The sequence below is a fragment of the Pristiophorus japonicus genome, chromosome 16, assembly GCF_044704955.1.
Source record: "Pristiophorus japonicus isolate sPriJap1 chromosome 16, sPriJap1.hap1, whole genome shotgun sequence".
Lineage (NCBI taxonomy): Eukaryota > Metazoa > Chordata > Chondrichthyes > Pristiophoridae > Pristiophorus > Pristiophorus japonicus.
Genome location: NC_091992.1, coordinates 3040060 through 3055515, shown reverse-complemented (window position 1 = coordinate 3055515; position 15456 = coordinate 3040060). Strand labels below are relative to the sequence as shown.

The 15456-nt window shown below is 53.1% G+C and overlaps 1 protein-coding gene across 1 annotated transcript in view; it reads right to left on the bottom strand.

Annotated features, from left to right (window-relative positions):
* The window catches only part of serpinf2b (serpin peptidase inhibitor, clade F (alpha-2 antiplasmin, pigment epithelium derived factor), member 2b), a 31196-nt gene that overhangs the window by 6096 nt on the left and 9644 nt on the right, over positions 1–15456 (bottom strand). Inside the window, exons 2-7 of the mRNA XM_070857992.1 lie at positions 13587–14046; positions 9628–9771; positions 7648–7851; positions 6490–6632; positions 3537–3738; positions 1075–1391 (exon numbers count right to left, since the gene is read on the bottom strand). Of these exons, the coding sequence (XP_070714093.1) occupies positions 1075–1391; positions 3537–3738; positions 6490–6632; positions 7648–7851; positions 9628–9771; positions 13587–14046 (1470 nt within the window). The remainder of the gene's footprint in view (positions 1–1074; positions 1392–3536; positions 3739–6489; positions 6633–7647; positions 7852–9627; positions 9772–13586; positions 14047–15456) is intronic.

Below are 15456 nucleotides of genomic sequence, written 5' to 3'. Positions count from 1 at the left end.
GGAATTTAAAAACAACAAGCTCCTGGGAGCACCTTCGGGAGATATTCACATTGTTTGCTCCTCCCGCTAGTGGGACACAAACGATATCTCACCCGGGGCGGGGGGCTACGGCCTCCTGTGAAATTGTGCGGAGTTAGCGGCAAAGAAAACCGTGAGTGCCCCAGGCCGCTGCTCCGGTGATGAAGGCATCATCGTCGAGCGCAGCAACGTGACCTGGCAACACAGGAAGTACAGGCAATGTAACCTGGCAACACAGGAAGTACAGGCAACGTACCCCGGCAACACAGGAAGTACAGGCAACATAACCCGGCAATGCAGGGAGTACAGGCAAATTTGGTAGAGGCTCAAAAGGTCAACATCTTGTGCAATTTGTAAAAACAATCTTCATCTCTTTCCAGTAACCTGCACCCCGAACTGTCATCGAATGTGAACCCTTCCCCCCCCCTCACCCAGTAGTAGACAACCAGGGGGCATAGACAGAGATTTAAAGTAATTGGGGGGAGGTTTAGAGGGGATTTGAGGGGAAATGTCTTCACCCAGAGGGTGGTGGGGGTCTGGAACTCACGGCCTGAAAGGGTGGTAGAGGCAGAAACCCTCACCACATTTAAAAAGTACTTGAAGTGCCGTAACCTACAGGGCTCTGGACCAAGAGCGGGACAGTGGGATTAGGCTGGGTAGCTCTTGGTCGGCCGGCGCGGACACCATGGGCCGAAATGGCCTCCTTCTGTGCTGTAAATGTCGATGAGTCTATGGTCTGCAGGCTATGGGGACGTGTTGATCTCTGACTGTAACATCGCCCTCTCTGTGCTGCATTCCTCGTGCCACTTCCATCAGGGGGAAACCACGTGACCACAGGGAGCCCTTGTCAGCCCATTCTCCAGCCCCGTGCTGCATGAGGCACGAGTCAATTGATCGAGCGCGAGTTCACTGCCAACGGACTGGAGCAGACCAGGAGACAGAGGGTGAATTATTATTTATTAATTTGTAAAAAAAAAAAGAGCAGCCTGCTGTCAGTGGATCAGACAGACGCCATTGGCTGCGGCCCAGCCCCAGCCCAGCTCACTTGGGAGGTACCAACTCCACCGTCTTCCTTATTCTCTCCAGATTCACCACCATCTTGTCCTGGGAGTCCTTCACAGACTGCGGCCGGGGGTCTTTGATGGTCCCGAGGAAGAGGGGGATGCCAGAGATGTCGTCGCGGATGATGAAGAAGAAGGGCCGGTTGATGTTGCACTGGATGAAGGAGCGGCTAACAGCGATGCCGGTGCTAGCAGCTGCCTCCACCCCCTCCTCCTTCAGCTCCATCGTGGCCTTGTGCTGCACAGCCGACACAAGCAGCGTCTCGCTCGAGATCTTGCTCAGGTCGGGGTTCACAAACAGATTGCCCAGGCCTGGAACAGCAGAGGGCAGGGGTGAGAGACAGATCAGCTCAGAGGGTTAGAGCGGGGGGGGGGAAAGGGGGGGAGGGGGGTAAGAGGAGCAAGGGTGGAGGGCAGAGGAGGGGAAAGGGTGGGGGCGAGGGGGTAAGGGGGACACCATCAGTGTCTGTCAGACGGCGCGAGACCATGCCCAAACACTCGCCGCTCCCAGGGCATGTGGGTCAACATCAGGGACAATGTTCCTCTACTAACTCCTCCCCTCCCCACACACCCACACACTCACATACACATACACACACTCACACTCACATACATACACACACTCACACTCACATACACACACTCACACACTCACATACACACTCTCACACACACACACTCACATACACACACTCACACACACTCACACACATACACACACTCACACACACTCACACACACACTCACTCCATCACACACTCACACACACACACTCACACTCACTCCATCACATACACACACACACTCACACACTCACTCCATCACACACACTCACACCCCCACACACACTCACTCCATCACACACACAAATACACACACACACGCTCACACACACTCCATCACACACACACATACACACACTCACTCACACACACACACACTCACATACACACACTCACACACACTCACTCCATCACACACACACATACACACACACACTCCATCACACATACACACACTCACTCACACACACACACACTCACACCCCCCACACACACTCACACACTCACACCCCCACACACACACTCACACACACACACTCCATCACACACACACATACACACACTCACTCACACACACACACACTCACATACACACACACTCACATACACACACTCACTCCATCACACACACACACTCCATCACACATACACACACTCACTCGCACACACACACACTCACACCCCCCACACACACTCACACACTCACACCCCCCCACACACACTCACACACTCCATCACACACACACATACACACACACACTCACACCCCCACACTCACACTCGCACACACTCGCACACACACTCACTCCATCACACACACACACACACACCCACACACACACACTCACACCCCCACACACACACTCGCACACACTCATACACACACTCACTCCATCACATACACACACACACTCACACACTCACTCCATCACACACACTCACACCCCCACACACACTCACTCCATCACACACACACATACACACACACACGCTCACACACACTCCATCACACACACACATACACACACTCACTCACACACACACACACTCACATACACACACTCACTCCATCACACACACACATACACACACACACTCCATCACACATACACACACTCACTCACACACACACACACTCACACCCCCCACACACACTCACACACTCACACCCCCACACACACACTCACACACACACACTCCATCACACACACACATACACACACTCACTCACACACACACACACTCACATACACACACACTCACATACACACACTCACTCCATCACACACACACACTCCATCACACATACACACACTCACTCGCACACACACACACTCACACCCCCCACACACACTCACACACTCACACCCCCCCACACACACTCACACACTCCATCACACACACACATACACACACACACTCACACCCCCACACTCACACTCGCACACACTCGCACACACACTCACTCCATCACACACACACACACACACCCACACACACACACACTCACACCCCCACACACACACTCGCACACACTCATACACACACTCACTCCATCACACACACACTCACACCCCCCCACACACACTCACACACACACACCCCCACACACACACACTCACACCCCCACACACACACTCGCACACACTCATACACACACTCACTCACACACACTCACTCACTCCAACACCCTTCACAGCTCAGTGTTTTGAGCAGTCTCTGCCCGTTTGTTTTTTGTGTGTTGCTGGGTTGCCAGCGATTGCCCCGTCACTACATGGTGCCAGGCTCAGGACGGGCCCGGGTTAAGCGAGGAATCTCCCCAGTGAGAAGAGGGTTAGTTGCCCGCGCAGTGTGCAAGGACAGTGGGAACACATTGACGTTCTGGTTGACGTACCAAGGTTCTGCAGGGCGAGGCTGAGATCAATGTCGAAGTCAATGCTGAGTTTGGGCACTTTGACGGGCATTGGACGAGCTCGGAAGATGCGTGGCAGAATCTCGGCGACCTCCAGCTTGGAGACAATACAGTCCAGTTTGCTGCTCAGCATCGGCTTCACAACAATGAAGCTCACGTTTTGTTTGAAGGACATCCTGGCCACCTAAAAGGACAACATATCAAGCATTTGTCTCAGGGGCACTGACCCCTGTGACCCCGACTCTCTTACCCACTTCAATTCCCTCACCCAGCACTTCATTTCTTTTTGCCTCCAATTTCTCCCCTGAAGTTGCCAAATCGTGCTGGAGTCCCCCTCCGCAGCAACTGGTGGAAGACGTGGAGACAGGTTACATAGAGTGACACAGAATAAACAGGCCATTCGGCCCATCCAGTCTATGCTGGTGTCTATACTCCATACCAGTCTCTTCCCATTCCCACTACCTCATCTCAGCCTCTCACCATATCTTTCTATCCCCTTTTCTCTCATGTACTCTTCTAGTTTCCTGTTGAAAGTATCTGTGCTATTTGCCTCAACCACCTCCTGTGGTAGCGAGTTCCACATTCTCACCACTCTCTGACTGAAGAAACTTCTCCTTATTTCTCTATTGGGTTTATTACTGACTGTATATCCTCTCCCAATCCCACACACACTGAATTCACTGGATTGCGATCGGGAGCAGGAACCCTGGCTGATTCCTCCCCGTCTCAACCCAAGGTCTCCAGGCGACTTGTGATGTCACCATCAAGGTCGCGTTCCCAACTCTGCCTGGACATAATACTGGAATCTATTATTAAGGATGTGAGAACAGGGCACTTAGAAAATAATATAGGACTGTGCAGAGTCAACACAGATTTATGAAAGGGAAATCATGTTTGACAAATCTGTTAGAGTTTTTTGAGGATGTAACTAACAGAATAGATAAGGGGGAACCAGTGGATGTGGTGTATTGGGATTTTCGGAAGGCATTCGATAAGATGCCACAGAAGAGGTTATTAAACAAAATTAGGGCTCATGGGATTGGAGGTAGTATACTAACATGGATTGAGGATTGGTTAACGGACGGAAAATAGAGAGTAGGAATAAATACGTAATTTTCGGGTTGGCAGGCTGTAACTAGTGGGACAAACCGTCCTTCAGCAATTAAAGGGTTAACATCGTGCCTTGCACGTTATGGACTTCCACTTAATCAATTCTTAGAAATATAATTAGGACACACACACACACCAGTTCAGAGTGACACACAGCACATGACCTGTGACAGAGATGAAAAACAATGGAGCATAGAATATAAGATGCAGGGAGATTATGCTTAAATTGTATAATACTCTGGTTAGGCCACAGCTGGAGTACTGCGTGCAGTTGTGGTCATCGTATTATAGGAAGGACGTGATTGCACTAGAGAGGGTGCCGAGGAGATTTACTAGGATGCTGCCTGGAATGGAGAATCTTAGTTATGAGGACAGATTGGATAGGCTGGGTTTGTTCTCATTGGAACAGAGGAGGTTGAGAGGAGACCTCATTGAGGTGTACAATATATTGAGGGGCCTGGACATAGTGGATAGTAAGGGTCTATTTCCATTGGTGGAAGGGTCTATTACGAGGGGGCATAGTTTTAAGGTGGCTGGTGGAAGGTTTAGAGGGGATTTGAGGGGGGGGCTTCTTTACGCAGAGGGTTGTGGGGATCTGGAACTCGCTGCCTGGAAGACTGGTGGATGCAGAAACCCTCACCACTTTTAAGAGATGGTTGGATGGGCACTTAAAGTGCAGTAACGTGCAGGGTTACAGACCTAGAGCTGGTAATTGGGATTAGATTGGATGACCTTTTGTTGGACGGAACAGATATAATGGTAAGTACTGCAGGGAATAGAATACGGCCAGGGTGATCTCCTGGACTAGTGTCGATCGCCTGGATGGGTCGGAGAGGAATTTTCCCAGATTTTTTCTCCCTAAGTTGCCCTGGTTTTTAATCTGGTTTTTGCCTCTCCCAGGAGATCACATGGCTCCGGTTGGGGTGAAGTGTAGAATGTTTCAGTATAAGGGGTGTCACATTGTGTGGGGTGGACTGGTTGGGCTGGATGCTCTTTGCCTTTCCGTCATTGTTCATAGGTTTATATATAACCTTCAGGGCTGCTGACCGAGGGCCGTGTGGCTCTTTGTCGGCCGGCGCGGACACGATGGGCCGGAATGGCCTCCTTCTGCGCTGTAAATTTCTACGTGATCAGACGTGATTACACTTAAATTGATTACACTTAAAAACTGCTGAATGTTGTTAACCATGACTGTCACGCGCACCTGGTGTATATTCTAAGTTGATCAAGTAAATGTTTAAATATGTCGCGAAATGTTGTTTCGAGAGAATGGATGTTGGACTGAGTTGGAATTCAGGCGTGAACTGCTCTCCAACTGTAACTTCCTCCAGCCCCACAACCCCCCGAGATATCTGCATTCCTCTAATTCTGCCCTCTTGACCATCCCTGATTATAATCACTCAACCTTTGGTGGCCGTGCCTTCAGCTGCCTGGGCCCCAAGCTCTGGAACTCCCTCCCTAAACCTCTCAGCCTCTCTCTGCTCCTATAAGATGTTCCTTAAAGCCTCCCATTTTGAATAAGCTTTTGGTCACCTGCCGCTAATATCTCCTTGTGTGGCTCGCTGTTGGACTTTGTTTGATAATCGCTCCTGGACAACGCCTTTGGACATTTTCCTACATTAAAGGCGATATGTAAATGCAAGTTATTATTGAACGGGAGAGGGGAGGGCAGCAGGGAGCTGTGCAAAGTGCCTCCTTCGGGGTATGGTGAGAAAGCAGGAATGGGGTACTGAAGTTGCATGTTCAGCCATGAACTCATTGAATGGCGGTGCAGGCTAGAAGGGCCGAATGGCCTACTCCTGCACCTATTTTCTATGTTTCTTACCTCGATCTGGAGATCATCGTCGTGAAAGCCGCTGATTGGATACTTGGGATGCTGCATCATGGGCACCGGGACAGAAGACCCATCCTCCATGTAAAACTGGTCGTCAGAGGTCATTCGGGTATCAAACTGAATCTGCCACAGCCCTGTGCGAGTTGGAATGAAATACAAAATCTCTCAGCACTCCCAACCTTCCGCATCGCTTTCTCTCTGTGAGCTGGAGAAACTGGGATTGTGATCGGGAACGCGCTGCCTGAAAGGGCGGTGGGAGCAGATTCAATAGTAACTTTCAAACCGGGAATTGGATAAATACTTGATGTAGAAATATTTGCAGGGCTGTGGGGAGAGAGCAGAGAACTGGGACCAGCTGAAATGTGCTTGCAGAGAGCTGGCACGAGCTCGAGGGGACAAATGGCCTCCTTCTGTTCCGTATCATTCTATGATGCTGAAACCCTCCCACCCTCAAAATTCCGTACCCCAGTGAGAGTCGGTGTGTGTGGGACCTGTACCCCAGTGAGAGTCAGTGTGTGTGGGACTGTACCCCAGTGAGAGTCAGTGTGTGTGGGACCCGTACACCAGTGAGAGTCAGTGTGTGTGGTACCCGTACCCCGGTGAGAGTCAGTGTGTGTGGGACTGTACTCCAGTGAGAGTCAGTGTGTGTGGGACTGTACCCCAGTGAGAGTCAGTGTGTGTGGGACTGTACCCCAGTGAGAGTCAGTGTGTGTGGGACTGTACCCCAGTGAGAGTCAGTGTGTGTGGGACTGTACCCCAGTGAGAGTCAGTGTGTGTGGGACCGTACCCCAGTGAGAGTCAGTGTGTGTGGGACTGTACCCCAGTGAGAGTCAGTGTGTGTGGGACCCGTACCCCAGTGAGAGTCAGTGTGTGTGGGACCCGTACCCCAGTGAGAGTCAGTGTGTGTGGGACCCGTACCCCAGTGAGAGTCAGTGTGTGTGGGACCCGTACCCCAGTGAGAGTCAGTGTGTGTGGGACCCGTACCCCAGTGAGAGTCAGTGTGTGTGGAACTGTACCCCAGTGAGAGTCAGTGTGTGTGGGACTGTACCCCAGTGAGGGGTGCTTGTGATTATTGGTGACTGGGTGTTTGACCAATACCCGATGGATGGAGATGGTGAGTTGTGCGCAGCAAGCAAGAGCCTCACACACCTTTAAAATAGATTGCGTTGAGCAGGAGGAGGACGATGTCACTGGGAACCTCATTGTAAAACTTTTTAATTTTCCCAGCTGTCATCCGCTCCACCCAGGTGTTGATCATCTCTGTGTCTGCGGCGCTCACACCTTTCAGCAGCTGCGGCCGGGACTTGTAAAGCTTCTCCGAATTGGTAATGAACTCTGGCTTCACGTGGAATCCTGCGGGGAACAAACCCATGGGCATCACACACACCTACCTGGGCATCACACACACACACACACACACACACACACACACCTGGGCAACACACACACACACACACACACCTGGGCATCACACACACACACCTGGGCATCACACACACACACCTGGGCATTACACACACACCTGGGCATCACACACACACACCTGGGCATCACACACACACCTGGGCATCACACACACACACACACACACACCTGGGCATCACACACACACCTGGGCATCACACGCACACCTGGGCATCACACACACACCTGGGCATCACACACACACACCTGGGCATCACACACACCTGGGCATCACACACACACACACCTGGGCATCACACACACCTGGGCATCACACACACACACACACACACCTGGGCATCACACACACCTGGGCATCACACACACACACACACACACACACCTAGGCATCACACACACACACCTGGGCATCACACACACCTGGGCATCACACACACACACACACACACACCCAGGAATCACACACACACCTGGGCATCACACACACCTGGGCATCACACACACCTGGGCATCACACACACACACACCCGGGAATCACACACACACCTGGGCATCACACACACACCTGGGCATCACACACACCTGGGCATCACACACACACACTCTCCAACTCGAGCCCTAAAGTGTCACAGAATAACTACATCCCTAGCGCCCCTCCCCCCACTCTCCCCTCCCCCCACTCTCCCCTCCGCTCACTCTCCCCTCCCCATACTCTCCCCTCCCCCCCACTCTCCCCTCCCCCCACTCTCCCCTCTCCCCCACTCTCCCCTTCCCCCACTCTCCCATCCCCCCTCCCCCCACTCTCCCCTCCCCCCACTCTCCCCTCTCCCCCACTCTCCCCTCTCCCCCACTCTCCCCACTCTCCCCTCCCCCCACTCTCCCCTCTCTCCCCACTCTCCCCTCTCTCCCCACTCTCCTCTCTCCCCCACTCTCCCCACCCCCCACTCTCCCCACTCTCCCCTCTCTCCCCACTCCCCCCCTCTCCCCACTCTCCCCTCTCCCCCCCCCACTCTCCCCTCCCCCACTCTCCCCTCTCCCCCACTCTCCCCTCTCCCCCACTCTCCCCTCCCCCCACTCTCCTCTCTCCCCCACTCTCCCCACTCTCCCCTCTCCCCTCTCCCCCCACTCCCCCACTCTCCCCTCTCCCCCCCTCTCCCCTCTCCCCCACTCTCCCCTCCTCCCACTCTCCCCTCTCCCCCACTCTACCCTCTCCCCAACTCTCCCCTCCTCTCACTCTCCCTGCCCCCCACTCTCCCCTCCCCCCACTCTCCTCTCTCCCCATCCCCCACTCTCCCCTCTCCCCCACTCTCCCCTCCCCCACTCTCCCTGCCCCCCACTCTCCGCTCCCCCCACTCTCCTCTCTCCCACTCCCCACTCTCCCCTTCCCCCACTCTCCCCTTACCCCACTCTCCCCTTACCCCACTCTCCCCTTACCCCACTCTCCCCTTACCCCACTCATCCCTCCCCCCACTCTCCCCTCTCCCCATCCCCCACTCTCCCCTCTCCCCCACTCTCCCCTCCCCCCACTCTCCCTGCCCCCCACTCTCCCCTCCCCCCACTCTCCTCTCTCCCGATCCCCCACTCCCCACTCTCCCCTTACCCCACTCTCCCCTTACCCCACTCTCCCCTTACCCCACTCATCCCTCCCCCCGCTCTCCTCTCTCCCCATCCCCCATCCCGAGTGCTGGTTTTCGGGACACTCACCTTTTCTGATGTAGATGGTTGAAGCGATGCTGAGAATGGTCTTGGTGAAGCTGTTGATGGCAGAGCTGAGCGTGTGGTGGGAGCAGTTGAGCGAGTTAAAGTGCAGGGCTTTTTGAAGCTGTTTCTCTGTCTGGTTCACAGAACCTGGAACACAGGTGGAGCAGAAACAGAAGTGGATTAAAGACAGCTCTGGTCAGCCACAGGATCCCCGACTCTCTGCTTCCTGCTCTTTTAGCAATTTGTGTAATTGTACTCCGAGATCCCTTTGTTCCTCTACCCCTAGACTCACACTCTTCAAGTAATAATTCTTCCAATCAAAATGTAATACCTCACATTTATCTGTGTTGAACATCATTTGCCAATTATATGCGCATTCTATAAGTTTATTAATGTCCCCCTGTAATTTGTTGCAATCCTCCTCAGTATTGACTATCCCCCAATTTGGTGTCATCTGCAAATTTAGAAATTGTGTTTTGATTCCAAAGTCTAAATGGTTAATATAAATTGTGAACAACAGTGGTCCCAGCACTGATCCTGGTGGAATACCACCACCCACCTTCTGCCCCTGTGAATAGCTCCCTTTACCCCCACTCTCTGCTTTCTGTCTCGAAGCCAGCCAGCGATCCATTCTGCTACTTGTCCCCTGACTCCGCATTCTCTGACCTTGTTCATCAGTCTATTATGGGGAACCTTATCGAAGGCCTTTTGAAAATCTAAATAAATTACATCTACTGCATTACCCTTGTCTACTCTCCCTATTACCTCTTCCAAAAATTCAATGAGGTTGGTCAAACAAGACTTTCCCTTTTGAAATCCATGCTGACTTTATTATATTTTTAGTTTCTAGATGTTCTTCTATTTTCTCCTTCAGTAGGGATTGCATTATTTTTCCTACCACCGATGTTAAGCTGACTGGTCTATAATTCCCTGGACGTGTTCTATCCCCTTCTTAAATATAGGTATTACGTTAGCAATCCGCCAGTCCTCTGGCACTGCACCTTTTTCTAACGAATTATTAAATATGTGCAGTAATGCCTCTGTTATCTCTTCCCTGGATTATTTTAAAATGCATGGATGCAATCCATCTGGACCAAGGGTTTTTATCCTCTTTGAGTTTGATTAGTTTATTTAATATATCCCCTCTTATTTTAAATGTACTTATCTCATTACTAATCTCATTGTCCAATGTCATGTTCACCTGTTCTCTCTCGCTGGTAAATACTGAAGCAAAGCAGTGATTTAATATTTCTGCCGTCTCTCTATCGTTACCTGTGGTATTATCCTGTCTATCCCTCCATGACCCTATTCCCATGGGTTTGGAAAGATCGACAGAGAAAAGCTGTCCCCATTAGCTAACGGTACAAGGACTGGGGTATACAGATTTAACGTTTTGGGCAAGAGATACAGGGGGCAATGTACCATCACCCATCTTCACCCGTGCCTCAGCTCATCCGCTGCTGAAGCCCTCATTCATGTTTTTGTAGACTCCAGACTCGACTCTTCCGACGCTTTCCTGGCCGGCCTCCCATCTTCCACCCTCCATAAACTTCAGCTTATCCAAAACCCTGCTGCCCCGTGTCCTAACTCGCACCGAGTCCCACTCATCCATCACCCCCTGTGCTCACTGCCCCGTGTCCTAACTCACACCGGGTCCCACTCACCCATCACCCCCTGTGCTCACTGCCCCATGTCCTAACTCGCACCGAGTCCCACTCACCCATCACCCCCTGTGCTCACTGCCCCGTGTCCTAACTCACACCGAGTCCCGCTCACCCATCACCCCCTGTGCTCACTGCCCCGTGTCCTAACTCACACCGAGTCCCGCTCACCCATCACCCCCTGTGCTCGCTGCCCCGTGTCCTAACTCGCACCGGGTCCCGCTCACCCATCACCCCCTGTGCTCACTGCCCCGTGTCCTAACTCACACCGAGTCCCGCTCACCCATCACCCCCCGTTTCACTGCCCCGTGTCCTAACTCGCACCCAGTCCCGCTCGCTCATCATCCCCTGTGCTCACTGCCCCGTGTCCTAACTCGCACCGAGTCCCACTCACCCATCACCCCCTGTGCTCACTGTCCCGTGTCCTAACTCGCACCGAGTCCCACTCACCCATCACCCCCTGTGCTCGCTGACCCATGTCCTAACTCACACCGTGTCCCACTCACCCATCACCCCCTGTGCTCACTGTCCCGTGTCCTAACTCGCACCGAGTCCCACTCACCCATCACCCCCTGTGCTCACTGCCCCGTGTCCTAACTCGCACCGAGTCCCACTCACCCATCACCCTCTGTGCTCACTGTCCCGTGTCCTAACTCACACCGAGTCCCACTCACCCATCACCCCCTGTGCTCACTGTCCCGTGTCCTAACTTGCACCGAGTCCTGCTCACCCATCACTCCTTGCGCTCACTGTCCCGTGTCCCAACTCGCACCGAGTCCCGCTCACCCATCACTCCCTGTGCTCACTTCCCGTGTCCTAACTCACACCGAGTCCTGCTCACCCATCACTCCTTGCACTCACTGCCCCGTGTCCCAACTCGCACCGAGTCCCGCTCACCCATCACCCCCTGTGCTCACTGACCCGTGTCCTAACTCGCACCGAGTCCCACTCACCCATCACCCCCTGTGCTCACTGCCCTGTGTCCTAACTCGCACCGAGTCCCACTCACTCATCACCCCCTGTGCCCCATGTCCTAACTCACACCGAGTCCCGCTCACCCATCACCCCCTGTGCTCGCTGCCACGTGTCCTAACTCGCACCGAGTCCCGCTCACCCATCACCCCCTGTGCTCACTGCCCCGTGTCCTAACTCGCACCGAGTCCCACTCACCCATCACCCCCTGTGCTCACTGCCCCGTGTCCTAACTCGCACCCAGTCCCGCTCGCTCATCATCCCCTGTGCTCACTGCCCCGTGTCCTAACTCGCACCGAGTCCCGCTCACCCATCACCCCCTGTGCTCGCTGACCCATGTCCTAACTCACACCGTGTCCCACTCACCCATCACCCCCTGTGCTCACTGCCCCGTGTCCTAACTCACACCGAGTCCCGCTCACCCATCACCCCCTGTGCTCACTGCCCCGTGTCCTAACTCACACCGAGTCCCGCTCACCCATCACCCCCTGTGCTCGCTGCCCCGTGTCCTATCTCGCACCGAGTCCCGCTCACCCATCACCCCCTGTGCTCACTGCCCCGTGTCCTAACTCACACCGAGTCCCGCTCACCCATCACCCCCTGTGCTCACTGCCCCGTGTCCTAACTCACACCGAGTCCCGCTCACCCATCACCCCCTGTGCTCGCTGCCCCGTGTCCTAACTCGCACCGAGTCCCGCTCACCCATCACCCCCTGTGCTCACTGCCCCGTGTCCTAACTCACACCCAGTCCCGCTCACCCATCACCCCCTGTGCTCGCTGACTTACATTGGCTCCCGGTTAAGCAATGACTCGATTTTAAAATTCTCATCCTTGTTTTCAAATCCCTCCGTGCCTTGCCCCTCCATATCTCTGTAATCTCCTCCAGCCCCACAACCCCCGAGATCTCTGCGCTCCTCTAATTCCACCCGCTTGCGCATCCCTGATTATAATCGCTCCACCATTGGTGCCGTGCCTTCAATGTTGTTGTATCTTAACTCCATTTACCAGGCCTTGCATTTATATAGTGCCTTTCATGCAGTAAAATATCCCAAGGCGCTTCACAGGAATGCAATCAGGCCAAAATTTGACACCGAGCCACACAAGGAGATATTAGGGCAAAAGCTTGGTCAAAGAGGGAAGTTTAAAGGAGCGTCTTAAAGGAGGAGAGGGAGGTGGAGAGGTTTAGGGAGGGAATTCCAGAGCTTGGAGCCCAGGCAGCTGAAGGCACGGCCGCCAATGGCGGAGCGATGGAATATTTTCTCTAAGTTTCTTTGCTCTTGCGCATGTTCCCCGTCCCCTGTCCCGAGTGAATTGGAATTAATCTGTTACCCAGAGCGAGTTGAGCGAGACCCAGAGCAATGCTCAGGGGGGAGATGATAACATTCGGTTTGTTGGTTTCCCGTAACACCTCCTTGAACAAGTCCATGCCGAAATCGGTGATGGCCTTTCCCAAACGCTGCATTGCCTCCGGTGATCCGGGCTGCCCACAATCTCCCGCCAACTCCTCGCTGCCCGTGTGGTGGCTTGGCTCAGTCAGCACCTCGCTGGGTCCTGAACACTCCATCTCACTGGAACTGTTGCCTTTCAATGGCACCTCTGATGTGACGTCTGGTGCCTGTGTACCTGCCGTCTGGCCATCTGATGCCTGTGTACCTGCCGTCTGGCCATCTGATGCCTGTGTACCTGCCGTCTGGCCATCTGGTGCCTGTGTACCTGCCGGCTGGGTGGAGTGGAGAGCTGAGATATCTGTGAACTCAGTCGTCACCGTCTCATTCTGTGCATCTGTGACCTGCGGGGATTAAAAACCAACCAGTAAAACCACATAGAACCAATTTGGGAAGGAAAAGAAAAGAAAAGAAGGAGGGAGGGGACGAAGGGAGGAAAAGAAGGAAGTGGGAAGTGGGAAGGAGTTTTGAAATATCACACTGTGCTGTGTGAGGTTAGTCTACACTATCGTGTATGTGTATGGTGCAGATTTATTTCAGCATTCTTTGGGATGTGGGCATCGCTGGCAAGGCCGGCATTTATTGCCCGTCCCTAATTGCCCCTTGAGAAGGTGGTGGTGAGCCGCCTTCTTGAACCGCTGCAGTCCGTGTGGTGAAGGTGCTCCCACAGTGCTGTTAGGGAGGGAATTCCAGGATTGTGACCCAGCGACGATGAAGGAACGGCCGATATATTTCCCAGTCGGGACGGTGTGTGACTGGGAGGGGAACGTGGAGGTGGTGGTGTTCCCATGGACCTGCTGCCCTTGTCCTTCTAGGACAACTATTTATAATCTATATTAATGACTTGGATGAAGGGACCGAGTGTAATGTAGCCAAGTTTGCTGATGATACAAAGATGGGTGGGAAAGCAAATTGTGAGGAGGACAAAGAGTTATAGACAGGCGAAGTAAGTGGGCAAACATTTGGCAGATGGAGTATAATGTGGGAAAATGTGAGGTTATCCACTTTGGCGGAAATAATAGAAAAGCAAATTATAATTTAAATGGAGAAAAATTGCAAAATGCTGCAGTACAGAGGGACCTGGGGATCCTTGTGCATGGAACACAAAAAGTTAGTATGCAGGTACAGCAAGTGATCAGGAAGGCCAATGAAATGTTGGCCTTTATTGCAAGGGGGATAGAGTATAAAAGCAGAGAAGTCCTGCTACAACTGTACAGGGTATTGGTGAGGCCACATCTGGAGTACTGCGTGCAGTTTTGGTCTCCGTATTTAAGGAAGGATATACTTGCATTGGAGGCTGTTCAGAAAAGGTTCACTGGGTTGATTCCTGAGATGAGGGGGTTGTCTTATGAAGAAAGGTTGGACCTGTACTCACTGGAGTTTAGAAGAATGAGAGGTGATCTTATTGAAATGTATAAGATTCTGAGAGGGCTCGACAGGGTAGATGCAGAGAGAATGTTTCCACTGATAGGGGAGACTAGAACTAGGGGGCATAGTCTCAGAATAAGAGGTCGCCCATTTAAAACTGAGATGAGGAGGAATTTATTATCAGAGGGTTGTAAATCTGTGGAATTCTCTGCCCCAGAGAGCTGTGGAGGCTGGGTCATTGAATATATTTAGGGCGGAGATAGACAGATTTGTGAATCTGTCCCCCCCGCACACTCCCGCCCCCCCCCCCCCCACGTACACTCCCCTCTCTCCTCCCCCCCGCACACTCCCCCCCCCCCCCCACGTACACTCTCCCCTCTCCTCCC